The following is a 25508-nucleotide window of genomic DNA, read 5'->3' on the forward strand; positions in this document are numbered from 1 at the left end:
CAACTTTGCAGGGCTCGGGGAATAGTGAGGGTTCAATAATGCTAGATACCTATTACTATCAGTGGCACAAGAATGTAAGCCCCATAGAGGGTTCAATAATGCTAGATACCTGTCACTATCCATAGCACAAGAATGTAAGCCCCAGAAGCTCAGAGCTTTTTAATGCTTTGTACACTGCTATATTTCTAGTGCCTGCCACATTGTAAGTATCCATGAAATGGATGCTGATTGACTCATCCTCAGTAGCCTTCAAAAAACCAAAAAAGGAGCCTCAACATATGAATTAAAACTAGTCTCGAATAAACACAATGTATACAAAAAGTGTTTGTATGTAATATTCCCATGGAATTAATGAAGAAAAGTATACAATTAGAAATGAGGATTATGAATTAATACACTTATAAGAATGGAAGGTTATTACTTAAGTTAGATAAAACTCAACAGAAATTAAAGATTCTAATTTATAACATGCAATAATGATTTCGGGATATAAATACGTACAAGTCAATCTCTCCCTGAGCTCCGGAGTTGGAGCCATATCCACAGCACTTTTGCCATGGCAGTTGACTAACGTAGGATCAGCGCCATGGCTAAGTAACAAAGAGCAGACTTCTACACGATTCTTGGAAGCAGCCTCATGCAGTGGAGTAAACTGCCAGAGATCCATGGCATTAACACATGCTCCATGCTGAATTGAGAAAAAAACATTTTAGATCAGTAATCATTTCGCTGGATCAAATAAAACTCAAAAGACATTTATTTCTCTGTAAATTTCAGTTACAACTTTTTCAAATAAGTGTTTTAATTTCTTTAATATCACCTTTCAAAAACAGCTGAAATTAAATGCAATGTTTTAAAATTTTTAAGGCAATGGTAATATTTTTAAAAACTTATTTTATTCTCTTAAAATCTGAAAAAACAAGACTGGGCAATATGGCAAAATCTCGTCTCTACAAAAAACATAAAAATTAGCTGTGTGTGGCGGCACACCCCTGTAATCCCAGCTACTGGGGAGGTTGAGGTGGGAGGATCACTTGAACTTGGGAGGTTGAGGTTGCAGTGAGCTGTGACTGTGCCACTGCACTCCAGCCTGGGTGACAGGGCAAGACCCTGTCTCAAAACAAACAAACAAAAAACCTCAAAAAACTAAAAAAACTTTCATGAGGCCAAAAGTATGGAAAGTAATGACAAGTTAAAGAAAAAAAAAGCAAATGATGCTCAATGTTCTGGATTTCTCTTACCTTTAATAGCAGTTCTGTGACTTCATAATGTCCATATGAACATGCATTATGAAGAGGCACAAGTCCACTAAATGAAAAAAGGCAAATTAAAATACTTAAATTTCAAACAACTTATTTATCCATGAAGTACTAAGAAATAAATAAAATCCAATAAATCCCAATACAATTATATTTTAAAATATTTTAAAGTATTTAATAAAATAAAGTAATTCAAAGCATAGCTTATGTTTACACCTTTTGTATTTATCTTGTTTTTTGTATGTAATCCTTGAAGATAATGAAAAAAATACCAAATAGAAGAACATTTTAGCGAAAGGAAGACCATATGCTAACTGACAAATACATGCATTATATATTAAGTATTTACAAGAAATAAATGTTAATTGGTAGTGAACTGAAATATTCCACCATTTTAATTCACTTTTATGGTAATTTCTAGCAAAATAATCAAATATCCAAACTATTATAACTTGCATATCAAACTATTCTAAGTAAGCCAAAAAATCCCTTTTTTGTGGTGTACGTCTCTTGATGACTCACCTATTATACACCCATCTGTTTTCAGACATGCACAAGGAAATAGAGACGTACAAGAGCATCAGGCATTTATGCCCCTATACTACTGGGACACCATCCACATATGGCACAAAACCTGGTGCAGGCAAGAGAGCAGCACCAGGTATCTATAAAAAGCAGATATGAAATGGATGAATTCTTCTGATAAGTGTCTCAAGTACTGAGTTCATTTTTATGTTTCTGAACTTGGGGAGGGGCAAAGTGAAAGCAGCGCTCCTCTAGGGCATCTCTTCTTTATGCTGTCAATCACAAGACTGTAACATCATCTACCTGACCTGGCCAGTAGGGGCAACTATCTTTTAGATCTTAAAGTGGGGCAATGAGAAATGTTAGTCCACCACATAGGATAGCAAACCCAATGTTCACATATCCCTGGAGACTTTACAGGAAACTGATACAGTTTTCAAAAATTCACCTATTGGTAAAATAAGTGACATAACTGCTTTCTTGGTTACCACCTATATCCCCTCACATCAACCTTCTAGGTTTTCTCAGTTTAGATGTCCAAGATTTCATCAGAAAAAAAAATTGATATTGTATACTTATGATTTTGGTTTATCAATAAAGGATGATCCTTTACTATCGGTTGAATCTGATAGCTATGCTACTGGATTTTCATAATTTTCAATTTGTTTTATTTTTCTAAAATGCAATTAAAGAGTTGAAAAACAGTAACTGCAATTGAGACACAATTTCAACTTCAAGTAACAGAACTGTGATAAAATTAAATTGATTTGGGAAATTATTATGAGAAATATCCTTAATTAAGTAGGTACATGAAAATAAAGCCTGAAATCAGAGTTGTGAACATTCTTAAAATGTCATATAAGCCGTAACAAATGGGACATATGACTTTGTCTAGTGTTTTAAAAGTTCAGAGTATCAGACAAAAACAAAGCATTGAAAAGAAGTAAACTGATAGACCTACCCTTTGTCTTTTGCATGAACATCAGCACCATGCTGAAGAAGAAGCTGAACTATTCGAACTCTGTTGTAGCCCGCTGCTAGATGTAAAGGAGTTGACTAGAAAAGAAAAACACATCCCCTTTTCAGGTAAAAAAAAAAAAAAAAAAAAATCCTTGCTTTGCCATTTCAGATTTAAACACAATGAAAGCTGACACAAAAATACTGCGCTGAAATGTCAACAATTCACATTTCATAACTTAATGAGAGATAATTCACTGTCCTCAGGAGTCAATAGTAACGTTAGTGACATCCACCTATTTCCCTAACTTGCTTTTTAAGGCCATCAGTAATCAAACCTTACCCTACCTCTTCTACATGATTTCCTGTTTCTTTCCAACATGAAACATTCTCACTGTTCTGAGAAGACACATGCTTCCTATTAACTATTCCTTATCCTACTTAAATCCTGTCCTTCTTCCAAGTTCTAACTTTTAAATCCCAATTCTACCATAAAACTTTAAAGATCAAGCTCTCGAAATTTATTTAATAGGAAAGACTGAAAAACATCCCTAAAGAACAATTTGAACAAACTTCAGTGGAAACAAAAAGGACAATGGGCCTTATTCATTCTGTATGGCTGCTAGTAATGGCCAAAACTAATTTGCTATACTGGGTGCAATGAAATATACCAAGGTAGCATTTAATTCTTCTATTTTATGTACCACATACACAGTATAAATACAAGAGAGGAATACAGTTTCTTCCCAGCTAATTTCTGCCACATTGTATTTTGAGTCAAGTTATTAGAAGGTTCTCTGCTAAAATTTAATATGGTAATTAAAATAATCAAACTTCTCCTCACCTTTTTTTAAAGAATCAGAAATAACTTCATTTTAATTAAAAACTTCTCTGCAACCATAGCAATTTTCCACCTTTGCTAATTTAAAGTTTAAATACCATAACGGGTTTTTCATACAGGCTTTAATATACTTCAATGCATTCTCTTTCATTTTTCCTGTCTTCTATTTGGGGTCCTGGGATTTAATAAGATTTTTAATTTATTTTCTTCACCTATTCCAAATGTGAAGATACAAAAGAATTACTAAATATTGTACTATCTATTATAGCTTTAGAGATATTTCATACATTTTACATATTCTGTCAGTCTCTAAGTTTAGAAAATATTTTGAACGATGCACAGCTATCAATGAGGAGACCATTCAGATGAGAACAGTCCTGAACAGGAAGTCAGGAAACCTGATCACATTCCTGGATCTTATGCAACCCAGTGAAAGTCATGCTACTCGTGTGTCTCAGCTTCTTCATGTGTAAAATGGAGATAAAATCACTCATTCTCGCTACCTGAAAAACCTGTGAAAATACAGTACAATTTCACTTACCTGTGGTTAATTTTAGCCTGAAAATATTAAGTGGGGAATTCCAGAAGCAATTTGTAAGTTTTAAGCTGAGCACTATTCTAAGTAGCCTGATGAAATCTGCCCACTTTGTCCCACCTTGGATGGGAATCATCCCTTCCTCCAGCATATCCACAATGAAGATGCTACATATTAGTCACTTAGTAGCCATCTCAGTTATGAGATCAAAAAACCATATATAGGGTTTGGTATTATCCAAGGCTTCAGGCATCTACCGGGCTCTCAAAACGTATCCCCCAAGGATAAGGGAAAACTACTGTAAAGTTTTCTCCCATATAGAAACACATTTTTGTTTGTTTGCTTGCTTGTTTTAGATGGAACCTCACTCTGTTGCCCAGGATGGAGTGCAGTGGCTCAATCTCAGCTCACTGCAACCTCTGCCTCCCAGGTTCAAGTGATTCTCCTGTCTCAGACTCCAGAGTACTTGGGATTACAGGCATGTACCACCATACCCAGCTTATTTTTGTATTTTCAGTTGAGATGGGGTTTCATCATGTTGGCCAGGCTGGTCTGGAACTCCTGACCCTCAAGTGATCCACCTGCCTCCACCTACCAAAGTGCTGGGATTACAGGGGTGAGCCACCTGCTTTTTTAAAATGTAAAATGCCATATAAAAATAGGCAATTAAAATTTTTGTATCATCAAACATATCCAGTTAAGTTTCTGCTTTGAGATCCATGTCAAATGTTACTACAAATGATACCATCAGGGAGAATCAACTTACTTTCAGGACTCTTATTTCACCCTCATTTTAGAAAAATACTTCTGCTGGATAATCAAGGTAACTTTTTTCCTTCCTTTAATATTTTAAGGATGTTGTACCACTGTCCTCTGTCTTGCTTTGTTTCAAGACTAGAAATCTATTATCCTTATCTTTGCTCCTTTGTACATGTTCCCCCCCGCCCCAGATATGCTAATATTTTCTCTACGTTAATATTTCACTGACTTTAAGCAATTTGATTATGATGTGCCTTGGTATAGTTTTCTTCGTGTGTGTGTGTGCGCGCTCGCATGCACATGCATGCATACCCACAACTAGAGCTTGCTGTGCTTCTTAGACCTATATAGTTTTCACCAAACTTGGAAAATTTTTAGCTATGATTTCATCACATATTTTCCTGCTCCCTCTCACTAGGGAATTATTCCCACTAAGGACTTCAATTACACAAATATTAGGTTAATTTCAAGGCTTGCTTCTAGGCTTTAGTAGGCAGGGCCAGAGCAGCCTTTAGTGTAGGACAGATTTTCCCCCACTACTGACGCATTGTCCTTTGATGACATCCAGTGAATTATGAGGGCTTTTTACTCTGGCTGGTGGCAACAGAAACTATTACAGACGCTGTGTGTGTTCCTAGGCTTGTCACCTCTAATCTTTCTATGTGGTTCTTTTACTAGCCTCAAGCAGTTTCCTCACCCATGTATTAATCATTACTTATCTGAACACTATAAGGGGACCCTGTGTGGATCTCCCTTTCCTGACCCACTGACTTGCTAACTCCTTCCACCTTAGTCTCCCCGAACTCCCAATTTCATCTCCTCAACTCAGGGAGACCATCAGGTTCCTCCTGGTTTTCCCTTCCTTGTGTTAAGGCCTGGAAATTTTTTGGAGGCAGTAAGCTGGAGTTGTTACCTTCTCTCAGGGATAAGTACCATGTACTGCCTGATGCTCAATGTCTGACAACCAGTTTCATACATTTTGTCTATTCTCAGAGTTTCAGGAAGCAAGGTAAATCTAGTCCCTCTTACTCTATCTTGGACCACTTTCATGACTGAATTGGACTTTGAAAACTTCCTCCATAGACAAGGACTGCTTTGGAGGACTGGTCAGTAAGTCAGCAAGCTGGTATAGCACATAGCTAATATTTAATATTACATAAAAAGGGTCACATCTTTCTTGCTTATGAACAAAAAGATGCTCCATTTTCATATTATCTTTTACATAACTTTCTTGGTATAAAGTTGATTCAATAACTTTTATTTCTTATTCCTAAAAATGAACAAAAGTTCCCAAATGAATGAATACATATGAAAACCTACAGTTTATTTAAAAGGACAAAACATAGGAAAAATTTAACTAGTTTTCAGATTAAAAAAATCATTTAATTGTAAGATTTACAATGCTTTGAAAACAGTAATATATTTAGTTTTTAAATTACTGAAATTTGTATAACTCAAATAAAGTAGCAGGTTCTGTAATTAAGGTAGAAAGTGACAGGAAGTCTGAAATAAAGTAGCTGTGAAAAAATGGAGTTGAAGGGTGAGTTTTCAAAAACTATTAGGAAGCAGAATTGATAGCCTCTGACAAATGACTGATCTAGCTAGTGAGAGAGAGAGTAGTTTCCAGTTTGGAAATGCCAATGACAGAAGAACAAAAGAAAAAGAAAGGAGTGGAGGGGAAAGGAGGAGAGCCCAGAGGGAAATAATGTGAGGTCTGGGTTTACTGAATTTAAAGTGCCTAGATGATACCCCAGTGGTAATGTCAGAGAGAGACTTACACATATGGCACTAGAATTCAGAGGAGGTTAAGGCTAAAACAAAAATCTGGTCATCACTAGCATTCACCTAAAATATGTGAATTTCTATCACGTATCTGACACCATGTTAAGTGCTAGGGATAGCACTGAAAACAAGGAAAGCGAAATCAGTATTTTGCACTTATGGATCTTCTTCTTCCTCAAAATCACACCAAGTGTGGTTCTCTTAAGGAAATGCATATAAATGAATTCTTTATTCAGAAGGGCAAAGGATGAGGAAACAGAAGTCTACATTTTGAGGAGTCAAGTCACTAGAGAAAGCAGGCAATACAATATAAATGCTGTGGATGTGGACAAATCCTGCGGAAGGGGAGTTCAGGACACCCGGGAAGGCTGGAGGATGCTGGTCTAAACCACGCTAGAGGCAAGCAGAGGTAAACGGGGGCAGGGAAGATTCTCAGAAGAAATGCTTTCCAACTGAGACTTTGGATAAACAAAATCACTGAGGCAAAAGAATAAGAAACTTTATTCCAGGTTATGTGAAGAATCCATGTTAATATTCAGTGGACAAGGTATATTTGAGAAACTTAAGAAAAATTCAGTGGCTAAGTGTAGTGTATGAGACTGGGGAGAGCCTAAGAATAATGAGAAATCACTGAAAGACTTGAAGCAGAAAATTACTTAAGATTAGAGTCTTGGAAAGATCACTTTAGTTACTACGCGAAGAATAAAATTGAAGAGAGGGAGCAAACTCTATGGCAGGAAGGCCTGAACAGAAGGGCACAGGACTAATCCAAGAGAGAAATAATGACACCGTCAGCAAAGTGGCAGCAGCATCTAAGTAGGAGTAGCTGAGCTACGAGAGTGGTGAATTCACAGGAAGAGTGAGTGCAGAACAAGCTGGGTGAGACTTTCCAAGTCATCATTCCAATGTGAATGCTAATCCTGCAACGTATATAGCATCACTAGAAGGCACATAAAAATAAATAAAATGCATGCAATAAATTTGAGAAAATGGCAGACTGCAAAGAGAAAAAGCACAGACAAATTGAGGGAAAAAAAAGGATGATTTGCGCAAACTCATGCCATTAAAAGCCCTGAGGTTTTTCAAACTTTGGGAAAAAAGAAATTTACAACTGCTATTTACCAAATGCTGTCTCCTGATCCAAAGCAAAAAAACCACATACCCTAGGACCAAACCTAGTGAATGGTTACCACAATGCCAAATTTATATCTCAACTGCCAAATGGCAAAGCAGTGGTAAAAGTAAGTTTCTAATTGCTAGGATAATTAACAGAGTATCATTTGTTTTAGATAAATAAGGCAGCCCCAGTTCTAACATACTCTCACATGTTACTAGATAATTCGATGATGGTTGTAAACTAGTAAACACAAGTATCAAACATTTAGGACATACACATACACAGCATAGCAATCACTGCCAGTTTGTACACCTCTGATTTATTTTAAAAACAGATGTTCCTGTTAGGAACATTTTAAAAGACAAATACAAAAACTAAATATTATTCTGCGGTAAGATAAATGTTATCACTGATATTTTCATATCACAAAATGTTAACAGAAAAAAAGGTCTTATTTAAGGAAGTCCCATAAATCAAAGATCTCTTCTTGGATTCAGGCTATAAGAAAAAACAAACTTGAATTTGTCTATCTTTGCCTTTTATCATATAGATTTGTGGTACAGTATAAAGCATTTCAGGTAGTTTTAACTTTTCCTATACAACCATGCATGTAAGGCAGAGCTAAAATAGTGACAACTGATAAGCCTTTTGCAAAGCTGTGGCTTCAACACAAGTCCAGGAAGCATGATATGAGAAAATGAATAAAGGCTTTTAAATCTTGGTTTTGCATTCTGGCTTTGGACATTTTACTAGGTATTTGCGTTTAATTTATTAATGTCTCTGGGTCTTGGCTTCCGATATCTGTGAATTGTAATCCCTATCACACAGAAATGTTTTATAGATTAAAGAAAACTGTACAAAGCACACAATACAGTATTTATCACACTGGAAAAACTCAACAAATGTTATTATTTATCATCATCTTATTAAGTAGCTTATATACTTAAGTTTTTTTTTTTTTTTCATTTTAAAATTTAACTTTCAGATACAGGGGGCCATGTGCAGGTTTGTTACATGGGTATACTGCAGTCAGGTAGTGAGCATGGTACCCAAAAGGTAGTTTGCTCTTGAACCTGTGTCGCCCCCCTCTAGTAGTCCACAATGTCTACTGTTCCCATGTTTATGTCCACATGTGCTCAATGTTTAGATCCCACTTATAAGTGAGAACATGTGCTATGTAGTTTTCTGTTCCGACATTAATTCGTTTAGGTTAATGGCCTCTGGCTCCATTCATACTGCTGCAAAGGGCATGATTTCATTCTTTTTTAGGGCTGTGTGGTATTCCATGGTGTATATATACCACATTTTCTTTATCCAGTCCACCACTACTGATGGGCACCTAGGTTGATTCCATGTCTTTGCTATTGTGAATGGCATGGCAATGAACATACAACTGCATGTATCTTTATCTATTTTCCTTTGTGTATATATCTAGTAATGGGATAGCTGGGCCTAATGGTAGCTCTGTTTTAAGTGGAGAAATTTCCAAACTGTATTCCACAGTGTATAAGCATTGCTTTTCCTCTGCAACTTTGCCAGTATCTACTGTTTTCTGACTTTTTAATAACAGCCATTCTGACTGGTGTGAGACAGTATCTCATTGTGGTTTTGATTTGCATTTCTGATGATTAGTGATGATAAGCATTTTTTCATATGTTTGTTGGCTGCTTGTATGTCTTATTTTGAAAAATGTCTGTTAATGTCCTTTGCCTGCTTTTTGATGGGGTTGGTTTTTGCTTTGAATTAAGTTCCTTATAGATTCTGGATATTAGACCTTTGTCAGATGCATAGTTTATGAATATTTTCTCCCGTTCTGTAGATTGTCTATTTACTCTGCTGGTAGTTTCTTTTGCTGTGCAGAAGCTCTCTAATTAGATCCCACTTGTCAATTTTTATTCTTATTACAACTACTTTTGGAGACTTAGCCAAAAATTCTTTGCTCAGGTTGATGCTGAGAATGGTATTTCCTAGGTTTTTCTCTAGAATTTTTATAGTTTTAGGTTTTATAATTAAATTCTTAATCCATATAAAGTTAACTTTTGTATACGGTGAAAGGTAAGGGTCCCATTTCATTCTTCTGCATATGGCTAGCCAGCTATCCCAGCACCATTTATTGCATAGCGAGTCTTTTCCCCATTAATTGTTTTTGTTGGACTTATCAAAGATCAGATGATTGTAGGTATGTGGCTTTATTTCTGAGCTTTCTGTTCGATTCCATTGGTCTATGTCTCTTTTTTGTACCAGTGCCATGCTGTTTTCTTTATTGTAGCCTGACAGTATAGTTTGAACTTGGGTAGTGTGATGCCTCTGGCTATGTGTTTTGCTTAGGATTGCTTTGACTCTTCGGGTTCTTCTTTGGTTCCATATGATTTTTAGAATAGTTTTTTCTAATTCTTTGAAGAATGATGTTGCTTGTTGGATAGGAATAGCATTGAACCTGTAAACTGCTTTGGGCAGTATGGCCACTTTAATGATATTGATTCTTCTAATCCATGAGCATGGAATATTTTTCCATTTGTTTGTATCATCTCTGATTTCTTTCTGTAGTATTTTATAGTTTTCCTTGTAGAGATCTTTCATCTCTCTGGGACAGCTATATCCCCAGCTATTTCATTTTATTTGTGGCTACTGTAAATGGGATTGAGCTCTTGATTTGACTCTCAGCCTGGATGCTATTGGTGTATAGAAAAGTTACTGATTTTTGTACATGGACTTTGTATACTGAAACCCTGCTAAAATCGTTTATCAGTTCTAGCAGCCTTTTGGTGGAGTCTTTAGGGTTTTTTATACTTAGAATAAAATCATAGTGTCAGTGAAGAGAGGTAGTTTGACTTGTTTTTTTTTCCCTATCCAGATGCCTTTTATTTATTTTTCTTGCCTGATTGCTCTGGCTAGAACTTTCTTGTGTTATTTCTTAGTGGTCATTTGTCAGTCATTATATCTTATCTGACCTTATCTGCATTATTTGGTATCACTGATCACTTCTTCCTCCTTAAAATGTTTTCCTCCTTGGCATCTAGTGTACCACACTCCTCGTTTTCCTCCTCCCTAGATCGTTACCCCTTCTCAGTCCTTGCTGGTTGCTTTTCATTCTCTTGACATTGGAGTACTCCAGGAGGCTGTCCTTATACCTCTTTTCTACATTGTCTAACTCATTCCTTTGGTGAGCTCATGCAGTCTTGTAGCTTTAAATAGCACCCATGAACTGACAATTCCCCAATTATACCTCCAGCCTAGTTCTCTTTGCTAACTTCCATACTCTGGAGGTTACTGGTTACTATATGGAGTAAATGACATATAGTTATGAGCTATAATCCAGCTGCCTATGGACATCACTACATGAATTATGTAAGACTTCTCATGCTTTTCTCGTGTCTAAAATGGAGCTCCCCCTAGTGCTTCCCTTGAAACGTACGCTGCAGAATCTCCTGTTAATGACAACTCCATCCTTTTAGTTACTCAGGCCAAAAACTTTGGGAGTCTTTCTTGATTCCCCTCTTTTCCCACACAGTATGCTCACCCCATCAGACTATTTCTCTTGGCTATGCCTCCAAAACATATCCAGAATCCAATCACTTCTCACTACATCTGCTGTCACCAACTTAATGACAGTATCCCTCTCAGCTGGCTGGTGGCGACAGCCTTCTACTAGGTCTCCTTGCTTCCAGTATAATCCCCTTAGATTAACACAACATGACAGCAGAGAAATCCTGTTAAAACCTAAGTTAGATATACAAATCTTGTGCTCAATATCTTCCAATGGGTCTTCTTCTTACTCTAAGAAGAAACTGAAGTCTTTATAATGTTCCAGAAGGCCGTAAACAATCTCCCTGACTTCATTCCACCCCGCAGCTTTCTGACTTCACCTTTTCCTCTCCCCTTTCTTCACTCCACTCCACTCCACTTCATGCAACTCAAATGCCACAATTATCAGTTAGCTAGAACCACTGAGAATTAAAGTAACTTCTGAAAAATTAAGTTAGTAACAAAATATGAATATTTAATTTCACACATAACTTCTTAATAAATCCAAACAGTGATGGAAAGTAAAATCTTCCTAAGGATTAATATTAGAATTAAAAGTTCTTATGGATTCATAATGTAGCTATCTGCTTTGGAAGACCTATATACTGTTACGTGCCGAGAACACAAAAATTTAATTACTACATCTTTTGTTTTCCCCACTGAGCAATAAAATCATGACAATTATCAGTATGTCTAGATGTATTATTACATATTTACTCCAAATGTAATTTTAGCGTTTACATTTTAATATAAAATATATGTTGTTATCTCACGAATGGCTGCTGGGTACAGGAGAAAAGGTTTCCTTGCTCTGATCATGCTGGGGAAGCTCTTCAAGTTATAACTACCATCTAGACAGAATAGCCTAGCATCCAGCTCACCTTTCATCTAAGAGCATAAAATAGAAATATTAATTTTTAATTTCTTAGGACTATTATTATTGTTAAACAAGATTTTTAAACGAGATTCCAAAATACCAGTATTCCAAATAATTACCTCTTTTCTTCTCGTTCTGTCTTTGGACAATACTTTTGTTTTTGTTTTTGTTTTTGAGATGGAGTCTCGCTCTGTTGCCCAGGCTGGAGGGCAATGGGGTGATCTCGGCTCACTGCAGCCTCCGCCTCCTAGGTTCAAGCAATTCTCCTGCCTCAGCCTCCCAAGTAGCTGGGACTACAGGCACCCACCACCACACCCTGCTAATTTTTGTATTTTTAGTAGAGGCAGAGTTTCACCATGTTGGTCAGGCTAGTCATGAACACCTGACCTCAAGTGATCCACCTGCCTTGGCCTCCCAAAGTGCTGGGATTATAGGCAAGAGCCACCACGCTGGGCCTTGACAATACTTTTTGAAAGAAAAAAGACTGGTCCTGAAAACCACTTGCCACAATCTTTCACTCTTACACATGTGCCAAAACAATAGTTATTTACTTATGTATCTGTTTCCTAATTCACTGTGAGTTCACTGAGAAAAGAGAATTTTAAAGGCTTAGCAAAGTACCTTACATATAGTAGGGTATTTAAAAAAAAATAATGAATGAGAGTTATTGTCAGCTTTTGATTTATATTGCTAAAGGTCAAGAGAGGACAAGGATAATCCAACATGGTGAATTTAAATTTGTGTGACAGATTTACACTGACACTTCAATACAAGCATGTGTGATGTTCGACGCATTTCCTAAGAAAGAATAAAATCACAACTGTGAAGCTATAAGTCCTCAGAGAGCTCTCTAAACTGCGACATATAGTATATTTTGTTTTTCTTTAAGATGAAGATCCAGTTTGGCCTAGACCAACTCCTTTGGGGCTTTCTAGATTACCATGACCAACTTGTCCTGGTTTGCCCAGTACATTCCTGATCCTAGGAAACCCACTGATCACAGCAAACAAAGACGGTTGGTCACCCTACCTTAGCCTGGCAATGTAAATCAGTTTCTTCGTTTCTGGATCTGTCCTGAATGAGAAAATTGTGTGTGCATGTGCATACGCTATCAGGTGACATATTGTACTCTACTTTTAGTAGTAAGATTGCTCAATGTACCGTCAGTTTTGTAAGCAGTTTTGTAAGTACTACCTCTCTGAACTCATGTGTTCCACATATCATCTTTATAATTTTTTTTAACTTCCTGCATCTTCCTGTGTCCAGGTCTGGCTTCAAAAATAAAGTATTGTATATGTATTTTCTCAGTTTAACCAGTCTTAATACCAGTTACTTCACATTTATTCACCATTCTCCCCCCAATAGCTCCTTTTTAAATTATAAAATTAATACATTCCCTCTAAAAATTCAAAAAGTAGAGAAAATACTACAATATAAACGTTTCTATTTTTCCCTCCAGCCAAACAAGCCCCCTTCCCAAATGTAATCACTATTTACAGTGGCACAATGGTCATTTCAGATATTTTTTCCATGTATATGAACATGTATTTGTTTCTCCTCTGAGTTCTTTTTGTTGCTGTTTTTTTCCCCACACAAATAGGATTGTTACTATGTTCTTCTATGATTAGCTTCTTTCTCTATTAATATTAGTACATATCTGTCTTATTCTTTGCCATAGCTGTACAGTATTTCCATTGTGTGGCTGTATCATAATTATTTAGTAATGTTCTACTTTTGCTCTGTCTTATCAAAACATATTTCATTTGAATCCACCATTTGGTTAAGATCAATCAGTTTCCCTTCTAAAAATAAAACATTATGTTAGCCATTAAAATGAAATTCTTAGGAAAACACAATAAACACATAATTAGCTTTATTAAATTTCTATCAGGCAAAAGAGACATGATTAATCTGCTAAGAAACTAAGAAGCAAAGAGCTTAGTAGCTCTTTGAGACAGTGATATTTAGATGAGAACCCTAAACAAATTAACAGCTAGAGAATCGATATAGGCATGAGTCCATGGAAATAAGTCTATTTCATTGCTGATGACTGTCTTTTAAAGGGATTTTTAAGTAGTACCATAATGAAGATCAGGCAGTCTTATTGAGGTTACTTAACTTTTGGAATACTAGAATGATAATTTAAAAGAGAAACCTTGTGGAAAATAAATATTGATTAACAAGGTGAGATGAAAGAAAAAAAGCTATTTTATTTACTTCTTTATCAAAAAGTATGATGCCTCTGATTTGTCTCTCCTGCAGATGACATGACTAGATTCTCTAATAGTCGTATGTCTTCTCTCCCATCATGAGTCTTTCTCTCCGGTCCTGGACCTCTTGGTCAGTGGTTCTTTCAAGCATGGTTCTTAGAGCTAAACACATCTAACCACAGATATAGTGTCATCACAGTGGACCATGGCGTGATACTACTCCTAAAACCTAAGGCTGTTTAACATATTAATGTGTCTTTAATTCACAGTCTTTGTAATGGGGGAGATGGGTGACAACAGTGCTGACTTCCTCACAAAGTTGTCTTCCGGTTAAAATGACATAGAACCTTTACAGCAACATGGATGCAGCTGGAGGCCATTATCCCAAGTGAACTAATGCAGGAAAAGCAAACCAAACACCACAGGTTCTCACTTATAAGAGGGAGCTAAACAGTGAATACACATGGACACAAAGATGGGAAAACAGGCACTGGGGACTGCTTGAGCGGGGAGTTGGCCGGATGGCTACCCATTGGGTATTATGCTCACTACCTTGGTGATGCGATCATTCGTAAACCAAGCCTCAGCAACACACAGTTTACTCAAGTAACAAACCTGTAAATGTACCCACTCCTGAATGTAAAATAGAAGTAGGGGGAAAAAAGAATCGGAGGAAGGGACAGGAGGAACAAGATAGAAAAAAAAGACATGTAGGATGCAACCAAACTTTTATATTTGAGATGCTGTAAAAGGAACAACAATAATTCATTAGTTGGAGGGTGGCTCTCTCTATATCAAATAGTTAAACTATTTTGACTTTGATAAAAGATCTTTAGTCTATAGTGAGTCTAAGCCAGTGTCCAGTGCAAGATGTAGAAAATAGAAAACATAAGCAATGACTAAATAAAATGACACAGAAGATACAAAAAATTTTAAATACAAATATTTTATTAAAAATAACAGGTAAAATTTGGGCATTTTCTATATACTAAGCAGTTTTCTAAGTGCATTATATGTATTAGCTTGTTTATACAGCAACTACCTTAGCTAGAAACTACTATTACTTCCATACAACAAATGAGGGAACTAAGGAATGGGGGATTAACATGGCAAATTAAAAGCAGAGTCAGGAGTCAATTCCAGGCAGTCTGACTTAGAAACTCTCACTCTGCCTTTCTAATTATCCTTTGTGTGAGGGCTCAAGTTCTAGATAGGATGTTCAGAAATGGACTAACATAGCTGAGGGGCAAGAGTTACTCTTGGCAGACACGGATCTCCTTGGTTCTGACAACTTGAGCATTCTGATCCATAGGTCAGTGCACATTAAACCCTATCAATAATGACAGTGTGACTGTTCCATTGGATGAGCGCCCCAGAAATGTGGAACTCCGTCATAACAGAAGCTGCCTAAAAATAGTTAAATATAGCAGGACAAGGAAGAATAACAATATTAAAATTGGAGAGAATAATAGATTCTGCCTCCTTCCCAGTGCAGGATTTTTCTAGATATCTCTAACAGACAGTCACTTGGTCTCTTCTTGAACTAACTCCCCTGCCCCAGTTACTTCAACTGCTTATTAGATAAGAATTTTCTGACTACCTTCTTGGTCACGCTCTGGTTGGTCAATATCCCTTCTTAAAATGTGACACCCTAAATTGAGCACTAAATCCAAAAATGGTCTGATCTAAACAAGCAAGCTCTCTCTCTCTTAAGTAGAACCTGTCAGAGCTATCATAGCGAAGGTTCTAACACTGCATTGGGAGGTTGAACTAGCTGACATTAAGTCCTCATCCAAATAAGATTCTATGAATCCTAGATAGATTACATGAGCAGAGATAAAATAACAATTGACATTTCATAGCCTCAGAAAGGATATTCTTCCAAAGTAACAGATGTACTCATGTTTAGGAAGGCATTTTAAAAGCTACAGAATTTATGAAATATAAAACAAGGTTTCTGTAATTCAAGTTGCCATAAATAGTAAAAATTTATTATTTAGTTATTTATTTATTTACTTATATTTATTCCCAGGTTCAAATGATTCTCCTGCCTCAGCCTCCTGTGTAGCTAGGATTACAGGTGCTTGCCACCACGCCAAATTTTTACATTTTTAGTAGAGACGGGGTTTCACCATGTTGGCCAGGCTGGTCTCGAACTCGTGAACTCAAATGATCCACCCACCTCGGCCTCCCAAAGTGCTGGGATTACAGGCGTGAGCCACCAAGCTTAGCCAAAAATTTATTTTTAAAGTGAGAATATAAAGGACTATCTTTATTTTAAATGTGTTAGGAAGAGAAAGAGAAGGGAAGGGAGAAGAGCAGATAAGATTGAACAGGAAATCCATAGGGTAATCTTTGTGAGAATAAAGCTTTGAATGCTAGCTTTATTCAATTTTAACATAACATTATCATTGTGGAATCTTCAAGGGGATTTTTCAGCGGCCAGCAATTTGTGTTTCTCTTTTCCAGCCTCAGAATCAGCAGAATTAAAATGTGTGGTGAAAATGAGTTTCTAGCATGCTCTCACAAGATTTGTGTGAACAAAAACGCTTAGTACTCTCCAAGTGTAACATTAGGTTTTCATCATCTAATGAGAAATAGCTGGTAGATTTTATGAAAAGAAAAAATTCCAAGGTTTCTCGGTCTGATAGTAACGTGTTGTTTTATACTTCATGAAAGGAGAAAAGTTTTCACACTACCCAAACTGCACATAAATTCCTTTTTGTAGCTAATATTTGCAGTCTTATGTTTTCATATCTAAGCATCAAAGATTCTAAGTAATGGACAACAGATAGAGCTTTTCTTGAAAGAAGAAACCACTTGCACTGATCGGCATTTAATAAATTACACAGGAGGGAATCAGTCCACCTTAGATCATTAGTCATTTTAACTGCAAACCGGGAAAGTGACAAATTCCTTCAGCTGATTTTAATGTGGCTAAGAGCTCTAGGATTCTGCAGATATGCCGTCACCTCAAAGTTTCTTAAGTGATAAAGTCCTTGTTGTTTCTGCATTTGTATAATGAATGCGGCAGCCAAAAACAGCCAGGAGCAGAGACCTCTAGTTCAGTTCCCTGCCCACAGCCTTCTCTCCCAATTGTAATGGGTATTGAACACTCTCTGAAAGTAGGAGATAATTTTATGGGGCATTTTTGTAATATTGAAGAGTAGGGTATTATCATGTTACTATTAACAAATTAAAGCATTTTTATTTATAAAATCAAAATATATAACATTTTATATTTAGAATTGATCTATTTCCAAATTTACTAGTTTAGTTATCCAAATATGCATTTCAAGTGATTATGCTTAGTATTTACAGTGCTTTTTTAAAGCTTTACTATTGATGGCATTCTTAGTAGAGAATAGAGAAAAACTAAGTTAGTCACTGAAAACATTCTTCTAAAAGGCAGAATATGAAGATTTTTGATACTTCTAGAAATTTGTTTTCATAATATAATCCTAATTTAACTGAATGAGATGAGTGAATGGATTAATATGCATATGTGTGAGACAGAGAAGCAAGCTCGAGTGATAATCTCTTTAATAAAAGGAAAAAAAGGCAGTGATAAAGAAAAAACAACCAGGTATTGACTGAATGCTTAGTATTCCCCTAAAATTTATGTTGAAGCCCCAACCCCCAATATGATAGCATTTGGAGACAGGGTCTTTGTGAGGTAATATGATTTAGATGAGGTCATAAGGGTGGGAACCTCATGATGAGATTAGTGCCCTTCTAAGTACAGACACGAAAAAACTTGCTGGGCCGGGCACAGTGGTTCACGGCTATAATCCCAGTACTTTGGGAGGCCAAGGCGGGTGGATCACGAGGTCAGGACTTCAAGACCAGCCTGACCAACATAGTGAAACCCCGTCTCTACTAAAAATACAAAAAATTAGCCAGGTGTGGGGGCAGGCACCTGTAATCTCAGCTACTCAGGAAGTTGAGGCAGGAGAATTGCTAGAACCCAGGAGACAGAGGTTGCAGTGAGCCGATATCGCACCACTGCACTCCAGCCTGGGTGACAGTGCAAGACTCTGTCTCAAAAGAAAAAAAGAAAAAACCTACTCACCAGAAACTGACCATCTGACCATGATTTGGACTTCCCAGCCTCTAGAACTGTGAGAAATAAATTTCTGTTGTTTAAGCTACCTTGTCAGTGTCAATGTCAATGGTATAGCAATCCTAGCTAAGACACTAAAAATGGTCTACAATGAATTAAGAAATAGTTTACATTGGTTTTATATTGTGGCCAAACAACTGTTTTAATAACGACAATTCAAAGTTACAGATAATTAGGCCGGGCGCGGTGGCTCAAGCCTGTAATCCCAGCACTTTGGGAGGCCGAGACGGGCGGATCACGAGGTCAGGAGTTCGAGACCATCCTGGCTAACACGGTGAAACCTCGTCTCTACTAAAAAATACAAAAAACTAGCCAGGCGAGGTGGTGGGCGCCTGTAGTCCCGGCTACTCGGGAGGCTGAGGCAGGAGAATGGCGTAAAAACTCGGGAGGCGGAGCTTGCAGTGAGCTGAGATCCGGCCACTGCACTCCACCCTGGGCGACATAGCGAGACTCTGTCTCAAAAAAAAAAAAAGTTACAGATAATTTCAGAATTCTTAAATCCATAATTAACTTATCACTTTCTTTCAGCCATTTTTCATCAGGCTGGAAGAATTTCCTGAAATCAGACTTCTGTTTGCACCTAAACAAGCTTTTTTTTACACAATATAGTCTTTTACTTAAATAACTTTTTGTAGAATACTCTACTGCCAGATGATATTAACTGAACACTCTGTTCAATCCAAAGGGTACTCAAAATCATAATCATTACAGAGATATTTTAAAATATCTTTATCATGTAATATTTAATCCATAAAAACATGTAAGTTATAAAGCATAATATTAAAACACCATCCAGCACCCATTCAGTTGGAGAACTGGGACATCGGCAATACCACAGAAGCTATCCCGTGTGTTTCTTCCTGCTCTTTTTCCTTTGCCACTCTGTGACATGGGTGTTTTTCCAGCTACTGCTGTAGTTGTAATCCACTCTACTAATGTGAAGTTTGGTTTACTTGTAAAGGCAGAAAGAACACTTTAAACTTCGATTCTAAGAATTTTAAAAACAGATGCTGAAGTGTCATATTTGTAATTTGGCTTCTAAATAAAATTTTAATAATGACTCACACTCATGGCCAAAGGATTTAGTACCAACTCCCTCCGGTCCCTTGAGCAGTCTAAAGTGGAAAACAGCAGGAAACTCGTGCTTTGGGATATGAGGGCAGGACAATTCAAAGCAAGGACGGTGGCTAAATAGAGGTAAATAGACAACTAAGTTTTATCATTTTGCTGCTTTTTAGCACTGTGGTTGGTCCCCTTCTACTAAAAATTCATTTCTCCAACAGAGAAAACAGTGCAGTTGGCATTGGTACTAATTACCCTTACCAGTAGAAATGTCATGCTTGACAAAATAGAGATTGTTTTAGTAGAAGCAATTCCCGAATGAAAAATAAAAAAGACATTTTCAAGTCCTTATTGGTACAAAATGAATATACATAAGCATAAAGATTTTATACAATATATCCCAACATAAGTATGCAAGCAAACTTGCTCTAAGGGATTTCAGCACTACAGTAAGATATGCATTGCTCAGCAAGACGTACTCCGAAGAAGTGATTTGATTAGATATATAATTAAACCTAAAGTATTTGAAGAGTTCCCCAATGCAGACTTACTGCATTTTGACCTTCTTGTAATCCCAAGTAGCATCTCAACTAGGATCCATAAAAGTTAGAAATTTAAAACTGGTATGACCTTTTATCTACCAAGATTTGGCAAGAATGGAGGATGATAAAGGTCACTATAGGCCAGAGAGAGCCAGATATGTATGCTCAGGTAATGCTAACACTTTCTTTCTTAAAGGGGAAGAGGGCTCGACATAAACTTTATTGCAGATACCATGAGTGTTCTATCCAGTGTGAGGATACAGTCTCTTATGAAATTCAATTCTGCATTATGGGTAATTGCTACTAACTCTGCTGAAAAATAAGTAACAAAATATATAATAATCTTGAAATGTCAGAGTCAAAAGGTACTTTAGAGCTCAATGGCCCAAATTCTTCATTTTTTTAGGCTACAGAAATTGAGAACTCAGAGATATGATAAAACTTGCCATGAACACATGGCTAATAACAGCTGAAACTTAAAATCTGGTCTTCTAGCTTCAAGTTCCTGCTTTTTCCCACAATACCATGACCCCAAAAGATGCACATAAAATTATGTTTTTGCGTTCCTAGGGGGAAAATACTTAAATTGTAAGATATAAATTCAAAAGAACTGAATATATCTAAAGATGTAAATATATTTGGGAAGATATTTTAAAATCCTCACTTACTCTTCCAAGTAACTATGAAAGAATCATTTTCAGTAATCAAGCTGAAAAAAAGATGGAATCTTTCTTGCCCAATAGATAATAAGCACTGAGTTATGTTTTCTTTTAGTCAGGTATTTCAGTCATGTATCACTACATAACAAACCACCCCAACAGCGAGGAATTACCTGGGCAGGTCTTCCGCTCTATGTGGTATGAGCTACGGTGCTAGGATGGCTGATGTCACCCTAAGGATGGATCGGGAACTCAGATGGGGTTAAATTGTCTGGGACGTGTGGATAGTTAGAATCATTAAGAAGCTTCCATATGAACTCAGGTGGGTCTGTTGGCTAGGAGCCTCAGTTCTTCACGTGGACCTCGTCACATGGCTGCTTGGGCTGCCTCATGGTATGGCAGCTGGGTTCCAAGAAGAAGAATTACCAAAAAAGAGACTAGCAGCTGCCAGGCCAACTCAGGGGCTTGTCCTGAAAAGGACAGAGTATCACTTGTGCCTTATTTTATTCAAAGCAGTCCCAGGCTAAGCTCAGAGTCAATGTGGCAGGGGGCTAGATGAGGGCATGAATAATAAAAGGGATGGTTTATTGAGGCATCTCCAAAGTACAACCTACCACATAAAGATTGTTAAAATCCTGGCCAAACACAGTATTTGGAAAAAAGTGTTTTTCCACTTTTTTCCGAGATGGGGGTACTGACCAAGAATAATGAGACGGAGGTACTGACCAAGTGTACCCCCGTTGGGTACTTTGGGGGTACTGACCAAGAATAATGAGAAGGGAGACGGGGGTACTGATGGGGGTACTGCCCAAGAATAATGAGAAACTCTACAAATCTAAAACTTAAATGTAGATACAAATAATTACACTAATCCTCCATCTTTCTAGTTCTTCACTGGATGGGCTTTATGGAATTCCATATATGGCATTATTTTCAGCCAGATATTATTTTTTAATCAACATATGTTTAAAAATGGGCATATATCTCCATAATGTATTTCTGAATATATAAGCTGCTAATTTAAACAAAATTATTTATTAAATGTGACACTGGGTGAAGAGAGGGGAAGGCCAAGCTCCAACTGAATTAATTCAATTATATGCTTTATAGATTACCAGGCAACCTATATGTTATTTTATCCAAATCCAGCTAGGACAGAGCTTGGATAGATAATAAAGACATTTAAGGGGAGAGAATGGGAACACTGGAGTACTTAAAAGTATGTAAGTATCCATTCTAGATATATTTGAAAGTTTCAAAAAAATTATCAAAGGAGTAGGAATCTAATTTACTGAAGGGTACTGTGTGCACTGTACTAGGTACACTGACCACATCATTTCACTTAATCCTCTCAAATGCCTCGTGGAATGGGTATGGTTATTTCCATTTGTGCGTGAGTAAATTAAAAACTATAGAGTCATTGACACACACTTGGAAAGCAGAATAGAAACCAATCCCTTTGACCTTACAGTCTATTTGCCCTATCACAATTTTTCTATGGTGTCTTCAAGGTACAGCACTAAATTCACTAAATTCTACTTTATTTCTGATTGATTTCCTTTTGGAAGCAGTTTTCAAACACTTTACTTTTCTCTGTTTCCAGTCTTCTTCATTATTAACTATTTGGAAGCAAATATTTACAGAAAGTTGACATTTAAAGAAATCCTTAAGTTTTCTGAATTAAAATCATGTTCCTCCAATTACCTGTTCATCTAAATTTGTGGTTTCTTACAGAAGGGTATACTAAATACTAAAGCCTTAAAAATAAAAGGGCCAGGAAAAAACATTCTCACCTTAAATCAGCACTTTATAACTGTATCACAGCAAAAGGAATATTGTATCATTTTAGTGCATCAGCTTCAATGTCTTCCATAATGTCTTAATCATTCTACCAATGTCTAAGCTCCTTGTTAACCAGTACCATCAACCATAGGGTTATCTCCCATGGCACTAAGCACAGTCACCTACACATGGTAGGTATTAAGTGTTGGTGGACAGAGGGAAACCTGAAATACTCAAAATTACATTGGAGATGTTATTTTAAAAGCACCTATCAAATATTAGTTACTTTCAATTATTTGGTGACATATAATAATAGCAATGGCAGGCAGAGTAGATATATTCAAAGATATATTATTTCTATTTGGGAATATGTGCAGTGGTCCCTAACCCTTGCCTATTGCCTGATAAGATGAGGAATGAATAAATTTAGGACATTTATTTTGGAAGGGAATAAAGACAGTTAGAAAAGGAACACAGAAGGAACACAGAAAGGAACCACAAAGAACTCTCAAAAGAGTTGACTGCTGGACTAATTTTATTCAAATATTTATTTTCATTTATTACAAAAGGTATATTTATGAAAATTAACACTGGAAAATAAGAGAATATTACCACCTTAAATTTAGATAGCAAACAAGGCCAGAACATGGGATAATAGCTACTAAAACATCTGATACTGATATAAAACACTGTAAAGGGAGATTAAAGGTCAAAAAAATCCAAGTTTGAAAATATAGGAATAAAGAATTCTAGAAAGGGAACAACCTATCTTAAGGTTCTGGTTCACCTAATGGCAATAATGAATTGTGGACTGTCATGACTAATCATACTGGGCGGAAGGTAGAAGATGACTAAATAATATCAATGTCCGTATGTTTCTAAAAGTGGCCATCATTATAACATGTATATAATTGTATACAAGTATCATTTTAGAGCAACAACAAAAGGTAGCATTTTAGAACAAAAAAAATTTCTGCCTTTTTTTAGGGGAAAAAAAAAAAGTCAATAAAATTTCTAGTGTAGCCAAGAAGCAATTTTGATTTATGTGTAAAATAAAAGCATAGTAACGATATAAACTGTATAAAACCTTATTGATGTTTTATAATTTTCGGAATTCTAAAGGTTAGGAAAACAATTGTCTTTGGGAAATAAAATATTAACTTCTCACATATTACCTAATTAGATAATCATCAAGTCACAGCATAGCATTAAGAGTACTTAAAATTTACACTCTCATTGTATAAGCCCACATATTACATCAAAAAAAAAACCTAAAGTCTCAAACCCCCACATATCTCTAGGCAAATTCCCCACCTACTAACCACTGTATAAGAGACATTTCTTTTCCAAAAACACTTCAAAATTAACATTTTCATGGGCTTTTTAAATTTACAAACCAGGAACTGTAGTAAAAACTAAGACAGAAAAGGGCTCAGTCAAGCAATAATACAGTAATTTAGGAAACTTCTAAAAAAGGATTTGGTTCTACACTGTGTTCTAAAATGAAATTCAGGAAATAAACTTTATATGCCTGACTTACTATATGTGAAAAGGTACCTTTAGCCTCTCATTAATATACAATCTGACTTTCTAATTCTAAATAAACACATGTAAATGTTCTAAAAAAGGATTACATATCTACTAAGACAGATACTTGTAATTTTAGCAGCTAGATTTGACTACCTGTTTTCTTGATAACAACAGGAAGAAAATAAAACAAATTGGAATAACTAAGGGATCTTGTCCCAATCTCCACTAGCACCCAGAACATTTAATACCTTGTGGCTTTACTGCAACTGGTACATTTAATAAGAATTACTCTGTGCCATAAATGAGAATAATATCTAAACAGGAATTATTCAATTCAAATCACACAGATGAGCAATTGTTAATTATTTGTTATACGCACAGCACTAAAACCATAAAATAAATGCTTAATTTTCTTTTTCTATCTAATTTAATTTGAAAAAACTGAAAATCTAAAAAAGTATAAGTACATTTTGGAACATTATTGCATTATTTATATTTTAGGAATCCTTTGGTACAATAATAATGCTTGAGGTATGTTCTTAAAAATATTCTACACATTATAAAATATACAGTTCTCCCTCATGTTATCAGTACCCAAAAAGAAATTAATAGAATAATATTAATAATAACAAAAAACATAAAATCTCGCATTCACATACTTCTGATTTAATTTTCTAAATGGCAAAGGGTAGATGTTTTTCGCACTCAGAGGATAAAATTATGTTTATCAAGGAACAACAGAATTGTATTCTAAGCTTCTGCTATACGCAAAGTGCCAGCCTTGGTCCTGGTAGAAAATACAAGGAGAGCTAATAGAGGAGTAAGAGAAAAAGATATTTATGAACTTTAAGGAACTCTGAATGCCATAGAATCATATAGAAAAGGAACCACAGGAATTTGGATGAGGAATACATTGGTTGTAGTTAAAGGAAGTATATTCTCCTTTAAAGAAAAGGAAAAATAAATGAGTTCTATACACTCGTGTAGGAGATAAAGCAGGGAGAAGAGATAATTTGTTAAAGTATCAGGGATCATGTTCCTTAATTATTATGATTTACTGCACTAGGAATGTGGCTGTCAAAGTAGAACGGTAAGGAAGGGAGAACGAAGCCGTGACAGAAATCAGCTTCTGCTGTAGTACTCTCACATAAATTCTGTAGTATTAAAATGGTTATAGAAAACTGACGTAGGCCGGGCGAAACAAGCTCTGTCTCAAAAACAGCTGCATTTAACCACAGATGAGAAGGCCCTTTTCTACACAGTGATAGAAATCACTTTATCTACCTGGAGAATCCAAATAAAATCTGGAGTTTAAAGTGCACACAAGAGTGTTAAATTCCCTAAAGCAACTTCAAAACTGAAGGAAAAATGAACAGTTACCATTTTAAAACACTTCCCAAGAGTAAGTAACAGTGCTGAGTAA

At 36.2% G+C, this 25508-nt stretch overlaps 1 protein-coding gene across 2 annotated transcripts in view; it reads right to left on the reverse strand.

The window, feature by feature from the left end:
- The window catches only part of TNKS (tankyrase), a 227584-nt gene that overhangs the window by 78436 nt on the left and 123640 nt on the right, over window positions 1–25508 (reverse strand). For both annotated transcript variants that reach the window (XM_077942368.1, NM_001261281.1), the window contains 3 exon segments: window positions 2746–2840; window positions 1242–1308; window positions 502–688 (listed from right to left, as the gene is read on the reverse strand). In XM_077942368.1, coding sequence (XP_077798494.1) covers window positions 502–688; window positions 1242–1308; window positions 2746–2840 — 349 coding nt within the window.

Source organism: Macaca mulatta, chromosome 8 (genome assembly GCF_049350105.2).
Source record: "Macaca mulatta isolate MMU2019108-1 chromosome 8, T2T-MMU8v2.0, whole genome shotgun sequence".
Lineage (NCBI taxonomy): Eukaryota > Metazoa > Chordata > Mammalia > Primates > Cercopithecidae > Macaca > Macaca mulatta.